Source organism: Carica papaya, chromosome 8 (genome assembly GCF_054855325.1).
Source record: "Carica papaya isolate Zhongbai chromosome 8, ASM5485532v1, whole genome shotgun sequence".
Lineage (NCBI taxonomy): Eukaryota > Viridiplantae > Streptophyta > Magnoliopsida > Brassicales > Caricaceae > Carica > Carica papaya.
Window position 1 is genome coordinate 32,849,930 of NC_142316.1, and position 15,633 is coordinate 32,865,562.

General features: G+C 31.4%; 2 protein-coding genes across 2 annotated transcripts; one reads left to right on the forward strand and one right to left on the reverse strand.

Moving 5' to 3' along the window:
- Positions 1 to 320: 320 nt before the first annotated feature.
- Positions 321 to 4,299, reverse strand: LOC110822741 (purple acid phosphatase 22-like). The gene is made up of 5 exons (XM_022052925.2): positions 4,120 to 4,299; positions 3,470 to 3,761; positions 1,909 to 2,477; positions 1,665 to 1,753; positions 321 to 709 (listed from the first exon to the last, which is right to left on the reverse strand). Exons 1-5 carry the CDS (start codon positions 4,297 to 4,299, stop codon positions 478 to 480), a joined length of 1,362 nt encoding a protein of 453 aa, XP_021908617.1. The 3' UTR covers positions 321 to 477.
- A 5,425-nt stretch (positions 4,300 to 9,724) lies between these two features.
- LOC110822823 (putative purple acid phosphatase 20) lies at positions 9,725 to 12,394 on the forward strand. Its single transcript, XM_022053043.2, has 5 exons — positions 9,725 to 10,277; positions 10,699 to 10,990; positions 11,138 to 11,724; positions 11,813 to 11,901; positions 12,003 to 12,394. The coding sequence occupies exons 1-5, from the start codon at positions 10,071 to 10,073 to the stop codon at positions 12,184 to 12,186; spliced, it is 1,359 nt and encodes a 452-aa protein (XP_021908735.1). The 5' UTR covers positions 9,725 to 10,070; the 3' UTR covers positions 12,187 to 12,394.
- The last annotated feature ends 3,239 nt before the right edge of the window (positions 12,395 to 15,633 follow it).

Below are 15,633 nucleotides of genomic sequence, written 5' to 3' on the forward strand. Positions count from 1 at the left end.
TTCTTCCTTTTATGCGATGTTGCGTTTGATTTGCAGATTACTTAATTAAGGGTATGTTTGGATTGCATGAAATGAAATTGCCTTCGTTTGGAATTCTTCTTTTCATGACTTATACTTGAAGTAAGCATGAAATTTTAAGTGAAACTCAACAAAATTAATTGATTCAATCCAAACATAGTCTAACCCAGTTAGAAGATCCGAATTGTTGAATTGATGATCTTCAATCAACCCTGTTCAAATAAGGTGAATTTTGTGAATTCTCTATCTCTAATCATCCATTGAGGATGACATGAAGGATCATAAAATAGAATTGAATGGCATCTCGATATCAAGTGCTTTGTAATCTTTACTAAAATCTGAAATCAGACTTTGATTCAGTTTCTAATCAGTTCTTTTAATTTTTACATTAATTTTATCAAATTTGTAATCAGAAAATAATTAAATCAAACACAAACCAAATATTAAACACTAAACAACTCAGAGTTCATCCTTAGAATGTGATAATGATGGGTCAGGGTTTGTTGCATTACACCAACATGATTTGGATTTTCTTAGGCTCTGAAGCCAGACCTCATCAGCAACAATGGAGTCAGAATCATCGTTCCGATGCCACGACCAATATGCTCGCATTTCGTCAACGATTCTTAGTCGTCCGTGGCCGAAACTTGGCTCTCGGAATAAGGAGAGCGGAGAGGGAGGTGTCTGAAACCTGCATTCACATTATCAAAGCAAGCAAGGTTGCTTAGTATATACTCTTTTAACATCTCCCACTAACTACAAAGTATAATTCAACAAGGAATTATTGGAAAGATGATGCTTTTTTTATTTTCCCTTTCTATTTCTTGTGGTTTGGCCATGAGGCTTTTGTTACAATGTGAAAAGGATAATAGTTTTTTTCTAGATGTCGGCCGAATTGGGGTAGTAACATCTTGGCAAATAGTCCAATAATATACTCAACTTGGATATATATATATATATATATATGTATGTATGTATATAGAGGGTGGTTAAAAGCATGCCTATCTAGTTTTGTCTTACATTAAGATACTTTGTTTGCTATTAAATATCTAATTTAAAAAAGAGCTATTTAAAAGAGAAGAGCTTATATCCCTACAATTTCACTAAATAAAAAGCATGTAAAAATTTAACATAAAATATTGTAATTTTTTAAAATGTTTTTATTTATTATATATATTTGATCCATTATACAATCACAAAAGGTCTGCAAGTTAGAGATCAAAATTGACGATCGAACCAATAAATAGTAAGAAAAATTGACAAATTTGCATAATATGTGCTTAAGATTTTCGAGTAATATCTATAGAACTGGTATAGAAAATAATAGTTAAAATCACCCTAAATTGAATTTGGAAAAGCTCAACCTCTTCTTCCTCCCTTGCATTGAACTTTGACATTATCAGAAGTCAAATTTTAAAAATGTTGCCTAAATTATTGATTACAGGTCATCGTGACTTATCCAAATAGAAATGGTCATGGGCTCGGGTCGGGTTTGGGCTGACAGGCCCGGACTACCGGCTGGGCCAAGTTCAGTTATGAGGGGAGTCTAAACCCAGCCCGAATTCTTTTTTTTTTTAAATGAAAAAATGTATATATTTTTTTTGTGTAATAAAATATCAGAATTAAGAATTTAAAAAATGACTTACATTAGGGCAAGTCCTTCACGGTTCCCTCCGTCACCGACGGTTATATAAACCGGCCCGCATAGATCAGCCTTCTTGTTGTATATTCTTGTCTGTCACCAAATTTTGGAAAATAAAATAATATTAACACATTTTTACCATTTAATTCTTGAGCCTCTTTTTCTCCTTTTATCATAAAAATATTAAATTTAAATTTTTTAAAAAAATCTTAAAAGCACGAAAAGAAAAGTTAATAAACAAGACTTACAAAACGTTCATAAGCATGAACATGACCAGCAAAAACGACGTCGACTCGAGCCCGGTAAAGCAATTCCTCCATAGCTTCCCTCATGCTCTCCCCCTCCCCTTGGTGAGCCAAATTAGTGTTATACCACGGCGCATGCAACAGCACCAAAACCCACGGCGTTCTCTGTCTATCAACCATGGCCAGGTCCGCCTCGAGCCACCGGTACTGCTCCGACCCGGACCCGAAATCAGTATAGGAGCCGAGCATTACGATGTGGGCTCCCGCGACTTCGAAAGAGTAGTACAAGTTGGAGGGAGAACCACTCTCTTTGTACGGCATGAGCCAGCGGGAGTTATAGGCTTTGAAGCCGTGCGGGTAGATGATGGGGAAAATCTCCATCTCGTGGTTGCCTTCGGTGACCATCCATGGGCGCTGGCTGGCGTATGGCTCGACTAGTCGGCCGAAGGTGTCCCAGAGCGGCTGGTGGCTGTCGGCGTAGGAGAGGTCGCCGGGGAGGAGGAAGACGTCGTAGTCTTTTTTGGCTACGTGGGTTAAGGTTGATGTGGTCCATTCTGTTTGGCCCAAGTCACCTGCATGTATGTACATGTATATTATATTATATATTGAATAGCTATAGTGTTGAGGAGGATGCAAAAGATAAATACATAATTCTGGATATACGCTAAGGCAACTTCTGGATTAAATGACTTAAGATGATTATACAAGAGATATCAGATGGCTGAGATGGTCGTTCTGTCTAATACAGGTTCAGAAAAATGATTAACGGGTTTAGTTTAATCCAGTTGAATCTCAACTTTATCTTAATAAAAAAAAAAACAGTAAATTATTAAATTAGTATATCTTAGTTTCTAATATTTTTTTAATTATAATTTCATCTTCTAATATCTTTTATTTTTTTTTAAAAAATACTAAAATAATTATACTAGGTGAAGATAATTTTAAAAAAACAATTTAACTAATATATTAATAAATTGATAATAATATTAAGCATATATCTTTATCGTATTGATTTATTAATTAATCGAAACTATTTTTAAAAATTATTTTCCAAAACACCAAATTCTTTTAATTTTTAATTAAGAGAAAAAATCGAGCATTTTAAATAAACAGAAAATATCAAAAATAAAATAGTAATAACAAAAAATATTAAATATCAAAATTTAAAGAATTAATATAATAATATAACTCAAATTTAATCTGTTAACTTTTTATAAAAATAAATCTAGATATTTTTAATAATTGAGAAAATATTAATGTTAATATTGGTGAAAATATACGTATGCAAGTGTTGCGTATCCATAAATTAAGCCACCAAAAGTTGGGTAACGCAATAAAGAGACATCCCGACTTAAAAGCAACAATAACTAAACGTTGAAGAAAAGAGTTAGGGTTATAATCTCACCATGCTCAACCTATATACATACATATACAAAACTTACAAGTAACTTTGTTATATCTCATTAACCCTCATTCACTATAAACTCTTATATATACTAATCATATATGTAAATTTAAACATATATGTATATTTACACGTATATAGTAAATATAGACTACTCACCGATAATGACAAATTCAATGGGAAAACTTGGAGGAGGAGTCTTAAACGAAAACTCAGGACCAAGACCACCGCACCTGTAATAATATACTGTCGCTGGATCTAGAGGTCCAATCCTGACATGGTGAATCTTAGCCGACCTATACAAGAAGTATTGGTACGACATGTGGTCTCCTGTTGCCATTTCAGTATACTTTCCTGCTGTTTTCCCATATTCTACCCTTGATGAAACCTCTCTATCTTCTGTTATCCAAGAAATTCTCATGTAATCTCTCCCTGCCAATGATATATGCACCTATATATACATATACGCACACCATAAATCTATATATTCTAATACACCCAGAAAAATATTGGAGGGAATAGTCATGGAAATTAAGATTATTAAACCAAATAATTAAACTTAGTGAATTTAGCATAAAAAGAAAACTAATTATTCAAAAAATCAACGGACAGTATTATGTTTTTATACTTAATGAAATGATAATCGTTATTACGAACACTGAATCTTTTATTCTATCATCTTAAATTATAATACATTTTTTAAAAATATAAATTTATATAAAATAATTTAGTCATATACATAAACTAACAATTTTGTAATTATCGATCGACTAACATTATAAGCAGGTAAGTTGGTAGACACAAAGTACCTGTTGAGGGTCGGATTCAGATCGATTATGCGGAGTGAAGACGAGCTTACGAGGAGGTTGACGAACAAAATCGGGATAGACATGGGAAGATTGGATGAGAGGGAATGCAGAAATGGTTATGATGAGGAGAGGGAAAGCTCGTTGGTATAATTTCTGCATCTTGAATTGTTGGAGCTTCATAAATAATGAACTGATATATATTTTGGCAATGAGGGTATATACATATACATATATATACACAATGGCAAGTAACTTTAAACTGATTTATAATTTTAGACAAGCTTGCAGCAATGACTTATGGATAGATCATGAATCATCAACCTTGAACTATATAGATAGCTACTCGTATGTGATTGATTTATTTTTTTAATAAAAAATTGAAAAAAATAATAGATTTTTAAATTACTCTAATCACGCTTAAACACGTTATTATAAAAATTAGATGAATAAATCATGTGATGGTCTGAGTAAGAATATGATTATTCGTTAGCATATGCTTTTTGAGAAGCAACACCATGCACGTTCCATAATTTCAAATTAATTTTTCCTAATTATATTAATTAAACATATCATCTGATAGGGTATCACAAAAGTTATCATCAAGATATAAAATAAAAACAATATTATATATGTAATAACATAAATTTATAATTACGAAATTGAATATAAGATGTGTAAATTGGGTAAAATTAATATGTTTATGAAACGACTTGTGAACTTGAAAGAAAATAAATTATAAATTGAATACGGAAGCGAAATAAATAGTTAGAGTTTATATTTCTTACACAATAATTCAAATTACTCAATAGAATTACGAGAATAACCATTTGAAAAGAAATAACGAAAAATTAAAGAAATACATAGAAAAAAAATAACTGGGTCCTACTCGCAACTCTCTTGTGAATCGAGCTCTAAATTTTGGTTATCTTAATCTGAAATGATTAATGAAAAAGAGAGTTACACTATCCCAGTAAAAATATAATACTACTCACTGACACAGAAATAAAGGTTGGTAAAAATCATGAAAATAACTAATGATGCTTTTAATTTAAGTAAATTCGTTTTTCATAAATAAAATAATTTACCGCATACTTACCGTAGCAAGATTTCTAAAACCAATCTATAGAGTCAATAACATAAACAATATCATAATTTCATATGTAACCAGTCAGCAACAACTTTTTCTTTTATCAGTTTACTGGTATCCATGGTAGTCCATAGGGATGTCTCCAGTACGCATGAATCATTTTTTAAAATTTTCAATTAATGGGTCGTTCTCATACCCCGTCCGGTATGAGTGCCAAAAGACCAACCCTCAATGCCCTGTCTGACATGAGAGTAAAACGAGCTGTTTCTATATCTCGTTCGGTATGATCGCCAAATTACCAATCCTCGATACCCCGTCCGATATGAGACAACGTTCACGGTAAGATTTTCTATGTACCTGATTCGTCCACCATTTCCTAGAATATCCAGTAAGGCTACAATTTATTCATTCACTTAATTAAATAATTTTTCGTTTACCTTTAATTTCTAATTTCTCAATTAATTGTAAATAATGTAAAATAAGCAATACATGTATCAAGAAAGCACAATCGAATTATCATACCAATTCTAGTGTATTATCATGCATTCGAAACAGTAAAATCAATCAATCAATAAAACATGGCAAACAGTAATAAATAACCGGTTCTGACTCCATTAATCACCTGTAATTAATTATAAATATTTTTTAAATTACACAAAATACCGTATTATGATTAATTAAACTTTAATTCCATAATAAGGAATTAGTTGAGGGATTCTTACTCAAATTGATTTCTAAAATACTAAACTTTCAGCTGCATCTACTGGTGGTCTCCGGATTCCTTAAATTTTTCTTTGGGGATTAAAACACGCTTTAAGTACCTAGAAATACAACAAAAAACACAACATCAGTATTAGAAACATTTTTTGGCCAATTCCAGAATTTTGGTATGGTGGCTTTGCTGTGCTTCGATGACAACACCATTGCCTGCGGCAGTAGTTTGCCTCAAGTTGGCCGTTTTCGACTGATTTTGTACCCACCCCTGCGTGAAAATACTTTAAGGGGCATCTGTTGGCCGAAAAAAGTTAAAAAATTAAAACTTACCACCGGCAGGGCTTTCCGATGGGGCAGCTTTGGCAGCTCTCCTTCACGGTTGGGTGTTTTGCATCAGTCAATTTGTAGAGAAAGGAATGATGATTACAATTGTGGAAAAATTATACGAAATAAAAATCGGGAAGGGTCTCATTAGAGGCAATTTTTTACTTCTTCTTGCGACGGCACTGCCAACTTTGCCTGTAATTTGCGGCTCGCCCGTTGGTATTTTTGCTCTGATTTGGCCATGGAGGAGTTCAAAATTGAATTTTGAGCAAATGAAGAAAAACTTCCCTCTTTTGGCGGTCGGAAGTGGCTCCAGCACGACGGCATGCAGCGGTCGACTACTTTCCCGACGACTGGCTCTTCTTCTCCGGCGGGAGGGGACGGGGTGGTTTGGCGGATAGGGTTAGGGTTTGGTGTGAAGAGGGGTATTTATATCCGTCTTCTTTAAATCTGGATCGTCCGGTCACATTTAAATAGAAAGTGGATCTGGACCATTCATCGCGATTTGATCTAAGCCGTCCAATTGCGTTTAAAGGGAGAATGAATCCGGACCGTCCGTGCGCACAGAAATTGATCTAGATCATCCGATTGCGGGCTCACGGATCGCTAGCGTTGCCTCCCGTGTGACATCGCATCAACGTGTCTTGCCACGTAGCGCGCTCTGGTTCGTTAGGGCTGCTGACTGGGTGTCCTACATGACACAATTTTTTTAAATATCATTTGGACCTCCAATTTTTTATTCTTCTTTCAAAACACTCATAGAACTCAAATTTTTATCTTTTTTTCTCAAAATTATTTTCAATTTTATCATCCACCTATTTTTTTATTTATTTTTACATTAAATAAAAATTCAAAAAATAAAAAATTATATTTATACATTAATTTTAATTACATTAAAATTAATTAAGGGTATTGCAGTTTAAACCAAATGCAAGTACTAAAATTATAAATACATTATATCAATGTTGCATAATATACTCTTAAATTCGATTCCCAAATTTAGCTAGCATTGTCAAAAGTATTTGTGGTCACTTGAATGTGTTTGAATTTTTAGTAGAGATCTATTTTTGACTTTTGGTTTTTCAAATTTATTTAAGTAGTTTTTGAAAATTAAAAGTATGTTTACAGAATACAGTAAATATATGACAAGGGTTGAAATATAAAAATATAATTTTCAATTCATTTCATATTTTTATGATGATTTTCTATATTTTATTATTAATTTTAAAAATATATACAGTGCTTATGGTTACAGCTTTATATAAGTAATTATCAAGTGTAAATAGCTTATATTAATGACATACTAATGTTTAAGATTGAAAATTTCAAGCTTTTTTTGGAGAAAAAAAATTAGTTAAAATTTTAATATATTTTAATTATTTCAATTAAGTTAACCTAATCAAAAGTTCAAGTTTGAATATTAATCTAATTTCGTATTTTAAAAATGTTATGTACAATATAATATATGTTCTATAATTATTTTAGGAAACATTTTAAGTTTATCAAATTATAAGACCTATAAGGATAAGATGCTGATAATAAGCAATATATATATATATATATATATATATATATTATTTCAACTCCAACGGATTAATAGTTAAATTTAAGTAGATAATCAATAGCCTTTTGGAACAAGGGAAGTTTTGAATAATGTTGAAGTGTTGTTCTTCCAAAAATAAAGATGTTGGAAGTCTTGCCGCCCCATTAAAAAGCACAGAAACGAAGTAACAACAATTAATGAGTTCCCTTTGGAGACGTTTGGAGTGCCAACTAATATATATATATATATATATATATATTAACGAATATAATTTCTTTTATTACGGTTAATATAAACTTTATTAAAAATTTTATAACATAATTGTAAAATAAGACTCAACTTCCAACCAACCTTTTAAATATATATGTATATATATAACAGGAGCTAAAAGTTCTTGACTGTACATATGTTCGTTGAGGATATAATTTTGTCATTTTAGATAGAATTTCTAAACGTGAGAAAAATATATAATTGGTGTAATTATATTAATCTAAAATAATTATATACAAAGTTTATGTAAAAATAATAACAAATATATTTGTTTTGTTACTATTAATTCATATCATTTAACAAAAATTAAAATTCTAGTAATTACAATATACAATAAACAACAATATCATATTTCAGTAACAATACGTTGGAATATAAATATGAGATAAATTAAAATAATTTATGCTAATAATTGTTAAATACAGTAAAGAATAATGTACTAATTGTACAGCAATTAAATTAATTATACATATACTATATATAATATTATCTACATTAATTAATAATTAAATGAATACATATAAATTATTCAACTAGTCACTTGTTACTTCAATCTATATATAATATACATTTGGAAAAAAACGTAGACAAATTAATGTACATGCATAGGTGGCATGAATTTTATGATTATATATAATGTAATCAAGATTAATTTCTTGATTAACTAATTAAGTATTTTTCAAATGTTTTCTCTAGGTGATGCGTTTTGGAAACTGGAACACGTTAGACATATACATTTTTTAAGCATTTGTCGATGATTAAGTTTTACTAATTAATCAATTAAAAATATTGCCTTAATTAGTTCTTATACAATAATCATAATAATATTAGGAATCTAGAATATTCAATGAGAATAATTATATTCGTGTGAGGAGACGGCATATTCGATTGATAGCCTTAATAATAATAATAATAATAATAATAACAATGAAAAATGATAAAGTGTTTTGAATTTTGGAATTCACCATTTTATACGAAACTAATTAATTATTAAAGAATATTTTTTATGCATGCTTTTTTTAAAAGAGAAAATTTATTAATACAAGAAAATACGTACTAAACATTATAATATTAAAGAAATTATAATTATAAAATAAAAACATTATAAGAGCAGCCTAAAATTTGTATATAGAAAAAGAAAAACCATAACTAAAGAAATTAAATATAAAAAAACAAAACTATAATTTCTACACAATAAAGCAAGGGCTCAGAGTTCTACACTCAATAAGTACTTTCGGTTAAGTCACGAGTGGGGTCCAGTTGACTTGCGATGGCAAACAACATATGTGTGCACCGATTGAGGCAGTTCACAAACGCGTTCGCGGATCTTGAAAGCTAAACTACTTGCTTCCTCCTAATGACACCCAGAATCTCAGTTTTACAAACTTTTAAAACCCTTTTTATATAATTTTTAAATTATTAATTATTCTAAATTTTTAGTCAAATATATTGTGTGCGACTCATAATTTTTGTAGTAATACACGACAATAATACTATTTCATTTTTAAAAAAGGAAGATAATAATTTAAATAATTAATAATTTTATCTAACGTAATAAAAATAATTAAATCGCTAAAGAGAAGGTAAAAAAAAAAAAAAAAAACACACAGAAAGGTTCAAGCTATATATTTGTAATCTAACATTTACAAACTTTAAGCAGATATTTGTCTTAATCAGCTCCAGATTAATTTCTCCTAATAAGTTAGGCAGATAATCAGATGATTAATTAAGGCCGGCTCGTCATCCTCTGGCTGATATTCTTCATAGAGTGAGATCACTTTCTATATATACTCGGTATTGCAAGTAAATTTTGCAGATTTAAAACCATATATAACTGTTCGTCAATTCTGTATATACGCAGCATATATACGTGTATACAGAAAGAGTTAGATGTATGATATACTAGGAAGGAAGATCCCGTTAATTACTACGTGATAGACAGATATATATATATATAGAGAGAGAGAGAGAGCATCTTGTGTTTCTTCTTTCAGAAATTCTTTGATACTTTTGATGACTCATCGTCGTCATCGTCATCGTCACCGTCGCATGGGAATTATCATGGCTGTGAATAAAAGCGTATTGCTTATGGTGACGATAATGGCGGTGGTTCAAGGTGGTTTCTTGTTCGGCGGCGTCTGGTCTTATGAACGGCCTCCTGCTCGGAAAAATGCTGATGTATCTCATCCCTCAGATTCTGATTCTAATTATCCTCAACAGGTACTGCATTTTCTTTTTCATCTAAAGCGTTGTCGTTTCCCCAATCCCCCTTCCCCTCACAATATCAGCTTGAGTTTTGCTGATGGATATAATTTGCAGGAGAACACGGATAAAACGATGTCGTTTTACGTAATAACTAATTTTTATATATAAAGTAAAGGTTTACGTATGACGAAGTGGTACTTGTCATCACGGAAGGATGTTTCGTTTTCCGCTACATGCAAAAATCTCGTGTGTCATGTCATCACATAAACCTTCATGTGTGTTTCTTGTCGTTTTGTTTTAATTTGTTCTTTTTTCTTCTAATTATTTTGACAGTACTTGAAATTAACTAATTAATTAATAAAATTATGGATAAATATTTTCGAATTAGAATAACTTAAAGATATTATGTATATTAATTAGTTGCTAATTATTGAAGGTACACATATCGTTAGTCGGAGAAGACAAGATGAGAATATCCTGGATTACTCATAGTTCAACACCAATGGAGATTAAGTACGGTACATCTGCAGAGAATCTGGAGTATTCGACTACTAGTTCTACATCTTCTTATCGTTATCTTCTATATAAATCTGGCGACATTCATGATGTTGTCATCGGTCCATTAAATCCAGACACAGTCTATTATTATCGTTTGGGCTCAAATTCTAGTGCTCAATTTACTTTCAAGACTCCTCCTCCTCGTCTCCCTATTAAATTCGTAGTTATAGGTATGTATTTATGTACATGTGTACGTTTTTTTTTTAATTTACTTAACACTAATATATTAATTATATCAGATTTCATGAATGAATATAAAGTATTCGCTAATTAATGGTTAATCAAATTAACCGTATTTGATGTTAATGTCAATTAAGGTGATCTTGGTCAAACCGAATGGACAAAGTCAACTCTACAACACATAGGAAGCACAAACTACGACGTTTTATTACTCCCCGGAGACTTGTCCTACGCAGATTTCTACCAACCATATTGGGACTCCTTTGGCCGCCTTGTGGAACCACTCGCCAGCCAAAGGCCATGGATGGTCACGCAAGGAAACCACGAGATCGAGAAAATTCCTGTTTTCCACTCCAAGTCTTTCACCGCCTACAACGCCAGGTGGCGGATGCCGTTTGATCACGTCGACAGTGCTTCCACTTCCAATCTCTACTATTCTTTTAACGTCGCCGGTGGCGCCGTCCACGTTATCTGTTTGGGATCGTACACAGACTTTGATCCCGAATCGGATCAGTATAAGTGGCTTCAGGGTGATCTCGCCAAGGTCGACAGGTCGAAAACTTCGTGGGTCGTGGTGCTTGTTCACGCCCCTTGGTATAATTCAAATACTGCGCATCAGGGTGAGTCTGAATCTGAGGATATGAAGAAATTCATGGAAGAAATTATCTACAAGGCTCGAGTGGACGTCGTTTTTGCTGGTCATGTTCATGCGTACGAGCGATTTGTAAGCTAATTAATCTTCCCTTCTATATATGTAAGTGTATACGTATGATTTTGTTTTGTGATGAAGAGATGATTAATTTCAATATCAGACTCGGGTGTACCAAGGGAAAGCTGATGATTGTGCTCCAGTGTATATCATTATTGGAGATGGGGGCAATCGGGAAGGACTTGCTAGCAAGTAAGTCTAAGCTTTTAAAATTCAACGGTACAGATCTTTCTTTTTTTTATATTTTACTTTCTGTAAAATTTATTTGATTAAATAAAATTATTTTGGTCCAGGTATATTGAGCCAAAGCCTGAAATATCAATGTTCCGAGAGGCAAGCTTCGGGCATGGGCGGTTTGAGGTGGTGAATGCAACCCATGCGCTCTGGTCTTGGCACCGAAACGATGATGATGTGGCAGCTATGGCTGATTCCGTCTGGCTGAGAAGCCTCGCGTCTAATCCTGCTTGTAAAGTGTAAAAGCTACGTCGTTTTACTAGTTATGTGCTAGCTATTACATGTTATATATTAGTCCACGGGAATGGGGAAAAGATCATTTTTAGTTTATCTGAATGTCCTTGAATTTGCTAGAATAGTAAGTATTTTAAAATGACAAAAAATTCTATGTAAAATGATAAATAATGAAGTGATAAATATCGGATTATAAAAAAATATGAAAATCATAAAACTCTATGTTTACAATTTTATTGTTTTTCTTGGCTCTAAAAAATTGCAAGTCAAATTTTTTAGCTTTTGATTATTTTCAGAGCAAAGTTTAAACAATAATATTATGAAATGTGACCAAATAAACATTAGAATCTAATAAAATTAATTCAATGAATCGTGTAGATTATCAGTAAGTTTAACAATTATAATTTATAAATATTTATATAAGATTTTCTACTTTTTTAAATTTTGCACAAAAGGTAAGTTTTATAAATATTTATATTTATATAAGTTTTTCACATCTTATTCAATACATCTCCATCTCCAATTCAACAACACGATATCTCAGCCCAGCCTGATTTGGTCAGTGGTTGCTGTTAAAGAAGACTTTGTAGTTAGACATGGCCGATAACAAAGCCCAGGTAAAATTTCCAGCCATCGACTACAATCCAAGGCATCGCGAGGCAGGCCCACAACCAAGTACCGACCAAGATGAGATTCCCTAATCACTAAGATGAACTTCTCCTATTCCACCTTTTTCTCTATAAATGTGTTTTTGGCCTATTAATGTGGTATCCATCTGTAATTTGTAATTATTTTTTCCGTCTTTAATCGAAGACATGCTTGTTATGCCTCCTAAAATTCAAGCACAATCTTTCGGATTAATGACAATGTTTTTCATTAAAGTCAAGTTTGATGCTTTTCTTTTTCTTCAACTACAGCTGTGATATATCTACTTTGGAATTTTTGCTTGACTGGTAATAAGTTGAGATTCCTCTTTAGGGTATGATTATAGATAAAGTAGTAAAAAGACTCAGTGGGTCTTACATACATGGATTAGTGTGGATAAAGAAGTTTATTTTCCTGGGAGGGATAAGGTTTTTAACCTCTCACACCTCCGTTTATACCCTTTATTTTTTTTTTTTTATAAAGCTCTAAAGCAGTACATATAAAATAATATATATACATGATGAATGTGATGATGATATGCTTAGGTGGTTGGATGTCTTACACGAATCTAGTTATTGTATCACTATCAAACTTTAAACATGGAAATTCTTATCATGCTTTTCTAATTTTTATATTTAAAATAAGAATAGTTTTTTAAAAATTATATATTAATACTTGTGTATTTAAATCTATCAAAAAAAAATATAATACTTTAATTCACCGGACGGTTAAGATTGATTAGGAGTGCATCCAACAACGGTAGATAAACATGAAGATTTGATACTTTCATCTTAAAAGAAGGCATCATAATTCGACCCGCTCAACCGAACAGCATCATAGACGGTGAACACTTGCCTGTGAATGTGGAGATGAAAAGGTGGATCTTCTTTTAGTGCAAAAATTTGAAGGCCCAAGTATCTTGTGTTCCAGATACACTTTTTAAAACAGTTAAAAGTCATCTGTGCAAAATTAAAGAAGAAGATAAAAATCAGATATACGAGAAGGATGGATCCGTAAGAGTCTAATTAGATAGAGAGGTAGGGTGGGTGCATAATGATTAAACTCCATGAATACTGCTACCACAGAGGAGGCCAGTTCAGGCTTAGTTGCAGAAATTCAGTAAGAAGGACTGGAAAAGTGGGGCAATTTACTGCCAAGACTTTTTTCCATTGTTCTCCCAAATATGTTGAATAAAAATATGGAAACAAACTTACAAAAATAAAAAGCTGGACACATTAAAAATTAATTTATGCACTTGAGAATGATTAATGAATTTGAAAATCAAATTAAAGCCTGTGTAAATCATGGTTTTCACCATTTATTGGAAGTTTCCTGGTCTTTGCTAAATGGGCAAGAAGGGAGCATGATCTTAAGTAGGAATACATTTTGGTAAAAGTTGCAATTGATTGTTTATATATATAAATATATATTATTTGAATCCGACTAAAGTGCTGCTAGTATTTAAAACATAATATAAAAAAAACCATTTAAAACAAATAATAAAAATGTGAAAGTGAAATTCCTTGTGATTTACTAACTTTTCAAATCAAACGACTCATTTTAAAAAAAATGAAACTCAATTTGTGTACAGGGGATGAGTGAGACTTTATAAAAAAAAGCTTTTATTTTTTTACTAATGATTATGATATGTGATTTAAGTATCACATGCTCCAGAGAATTTGTATTTTTTATGTTATTGTTAAAATTATAAATCACAAATTATAATTGAGCAGTATATTACTAATTATCAACAATTTAATTTTCGTTTCTAAAATTTAAGTTTAAAAAATTATTGATATTACAAAAAAAATTATCTTTGAATTTATCTTCATATATTTAGAAACGCAATTAGTGAAATTTGTGCTCCTAATTAAAATATTATGAGATAATTGATAGAGATGTGTCTTAAAAATTGACCAAATTTATTACCTGAAACCTAAATCTAAATCTAACCCATAACCTCAGTCACAGTTCGGATTAAAATGTGGATGAAATACAAGCCTACAGTACTCTTGTGTTAAATTTAATTTTTAATTTGTTTATAATGACTTAAATATGAACCTAAAAAAACTTAAAATTTTTAGCTGTTTTTTTTTTTTTTGTTTTTTTTTTTTATGATAGAGAAATTTATTTATCCATATACTGAAGTTTCAAATATCACTAAGAAAATTAAGAAAAAAACTTTAAGCAACCAAACCCAATAATTCTTAATGATTATATAACAAGAATAAAAGGAATAATAATAACATCAATAAAACAAAGTAGAGTTAAAAAGAACATAAAAAGGAGGAAGAAAAAGGCAAAAAGGAAGAAGCCTGACTTGGTACATGTGTGAACAGAATGAGTTGAAGTGGTGAAGAAGAAGAAGAAAAAGAAGAAGAAGAAGAAGAAGAAGAAGAAGAAGAAGAGGGTTCTTTGTATTAAAAAAGCCACAGTAAAGTGGTCCCAGAGAGATAAACCACTCTTAGAATAAATTTCTATAATACAATTATCAAAACCCCCCCCCCCCCCGAGCTCACGTGCATGGTTCAATGAGCTCTTGCTTAAAAGAAACCATAATAATGTGAATTTCTCATCATTAACCATGCAGGGGGTTGGTATTATGAGGCATTATTAACCATGACATCACAAAGTAGAAACTTAAAAGAAAACTCAAAAACAAAAAACAAAAAACAAAAAAGCAGTCTGGATGAATAAGAGAAGTTCTACTAAACAAGCTTTTAGTTAAAGAGCGTAAACGCCTGAACTTTTTTGGTTAACCACTCAATTCGTAGTCCACTGCTATAAAATGTCAGATTTTAAAGTTTGGTA

Bases quoted from the DNA above. Each gene is read 5' to 3' on its own strand.
- LOC110822741 (XM_022052925.2), bottom strand. From the start codon at position 4,299: ATGAAGCTCCAACAATTCAAGATGCAGAAATTATACCAACGAGCTTTC. The intron at 3,762-4,119 runs GTACTTTGTGTC...ATGTATATATAG, and splicing joins CTGAATCCGACCCTCAACAG to GTGCATATATCATTGGCAGG. The intron at 710-1,664 runs GTAAGTCATTTT...ATGTGAATGCAG, and splicing joins CGTGAAGGACTTGCCCTAAT to GTTTCAGACACCTCCCTCTC.
- LOC110822823 (XM_022053043.2), top strand. From the start codon at position 10,071: ATGACTCATCGTCGTCATCGTCATCGTCACCGTCGCATGGGAATTATC. The intron at 10,991-11,137 runs GTATGTATTTAT...ATGTCAATTAAG, and splicing joins TATTAAATTCGTAGTTATAG to GTGATCTTGGTCAAACCGAA. The intron at 11,725-11,812 runs GTAAGCTAATTA...TTTCAATATCAG, and splicing joins TTCATGCGTACGAGCGATTT to ACTCGGGTGTACCAAGGGAA.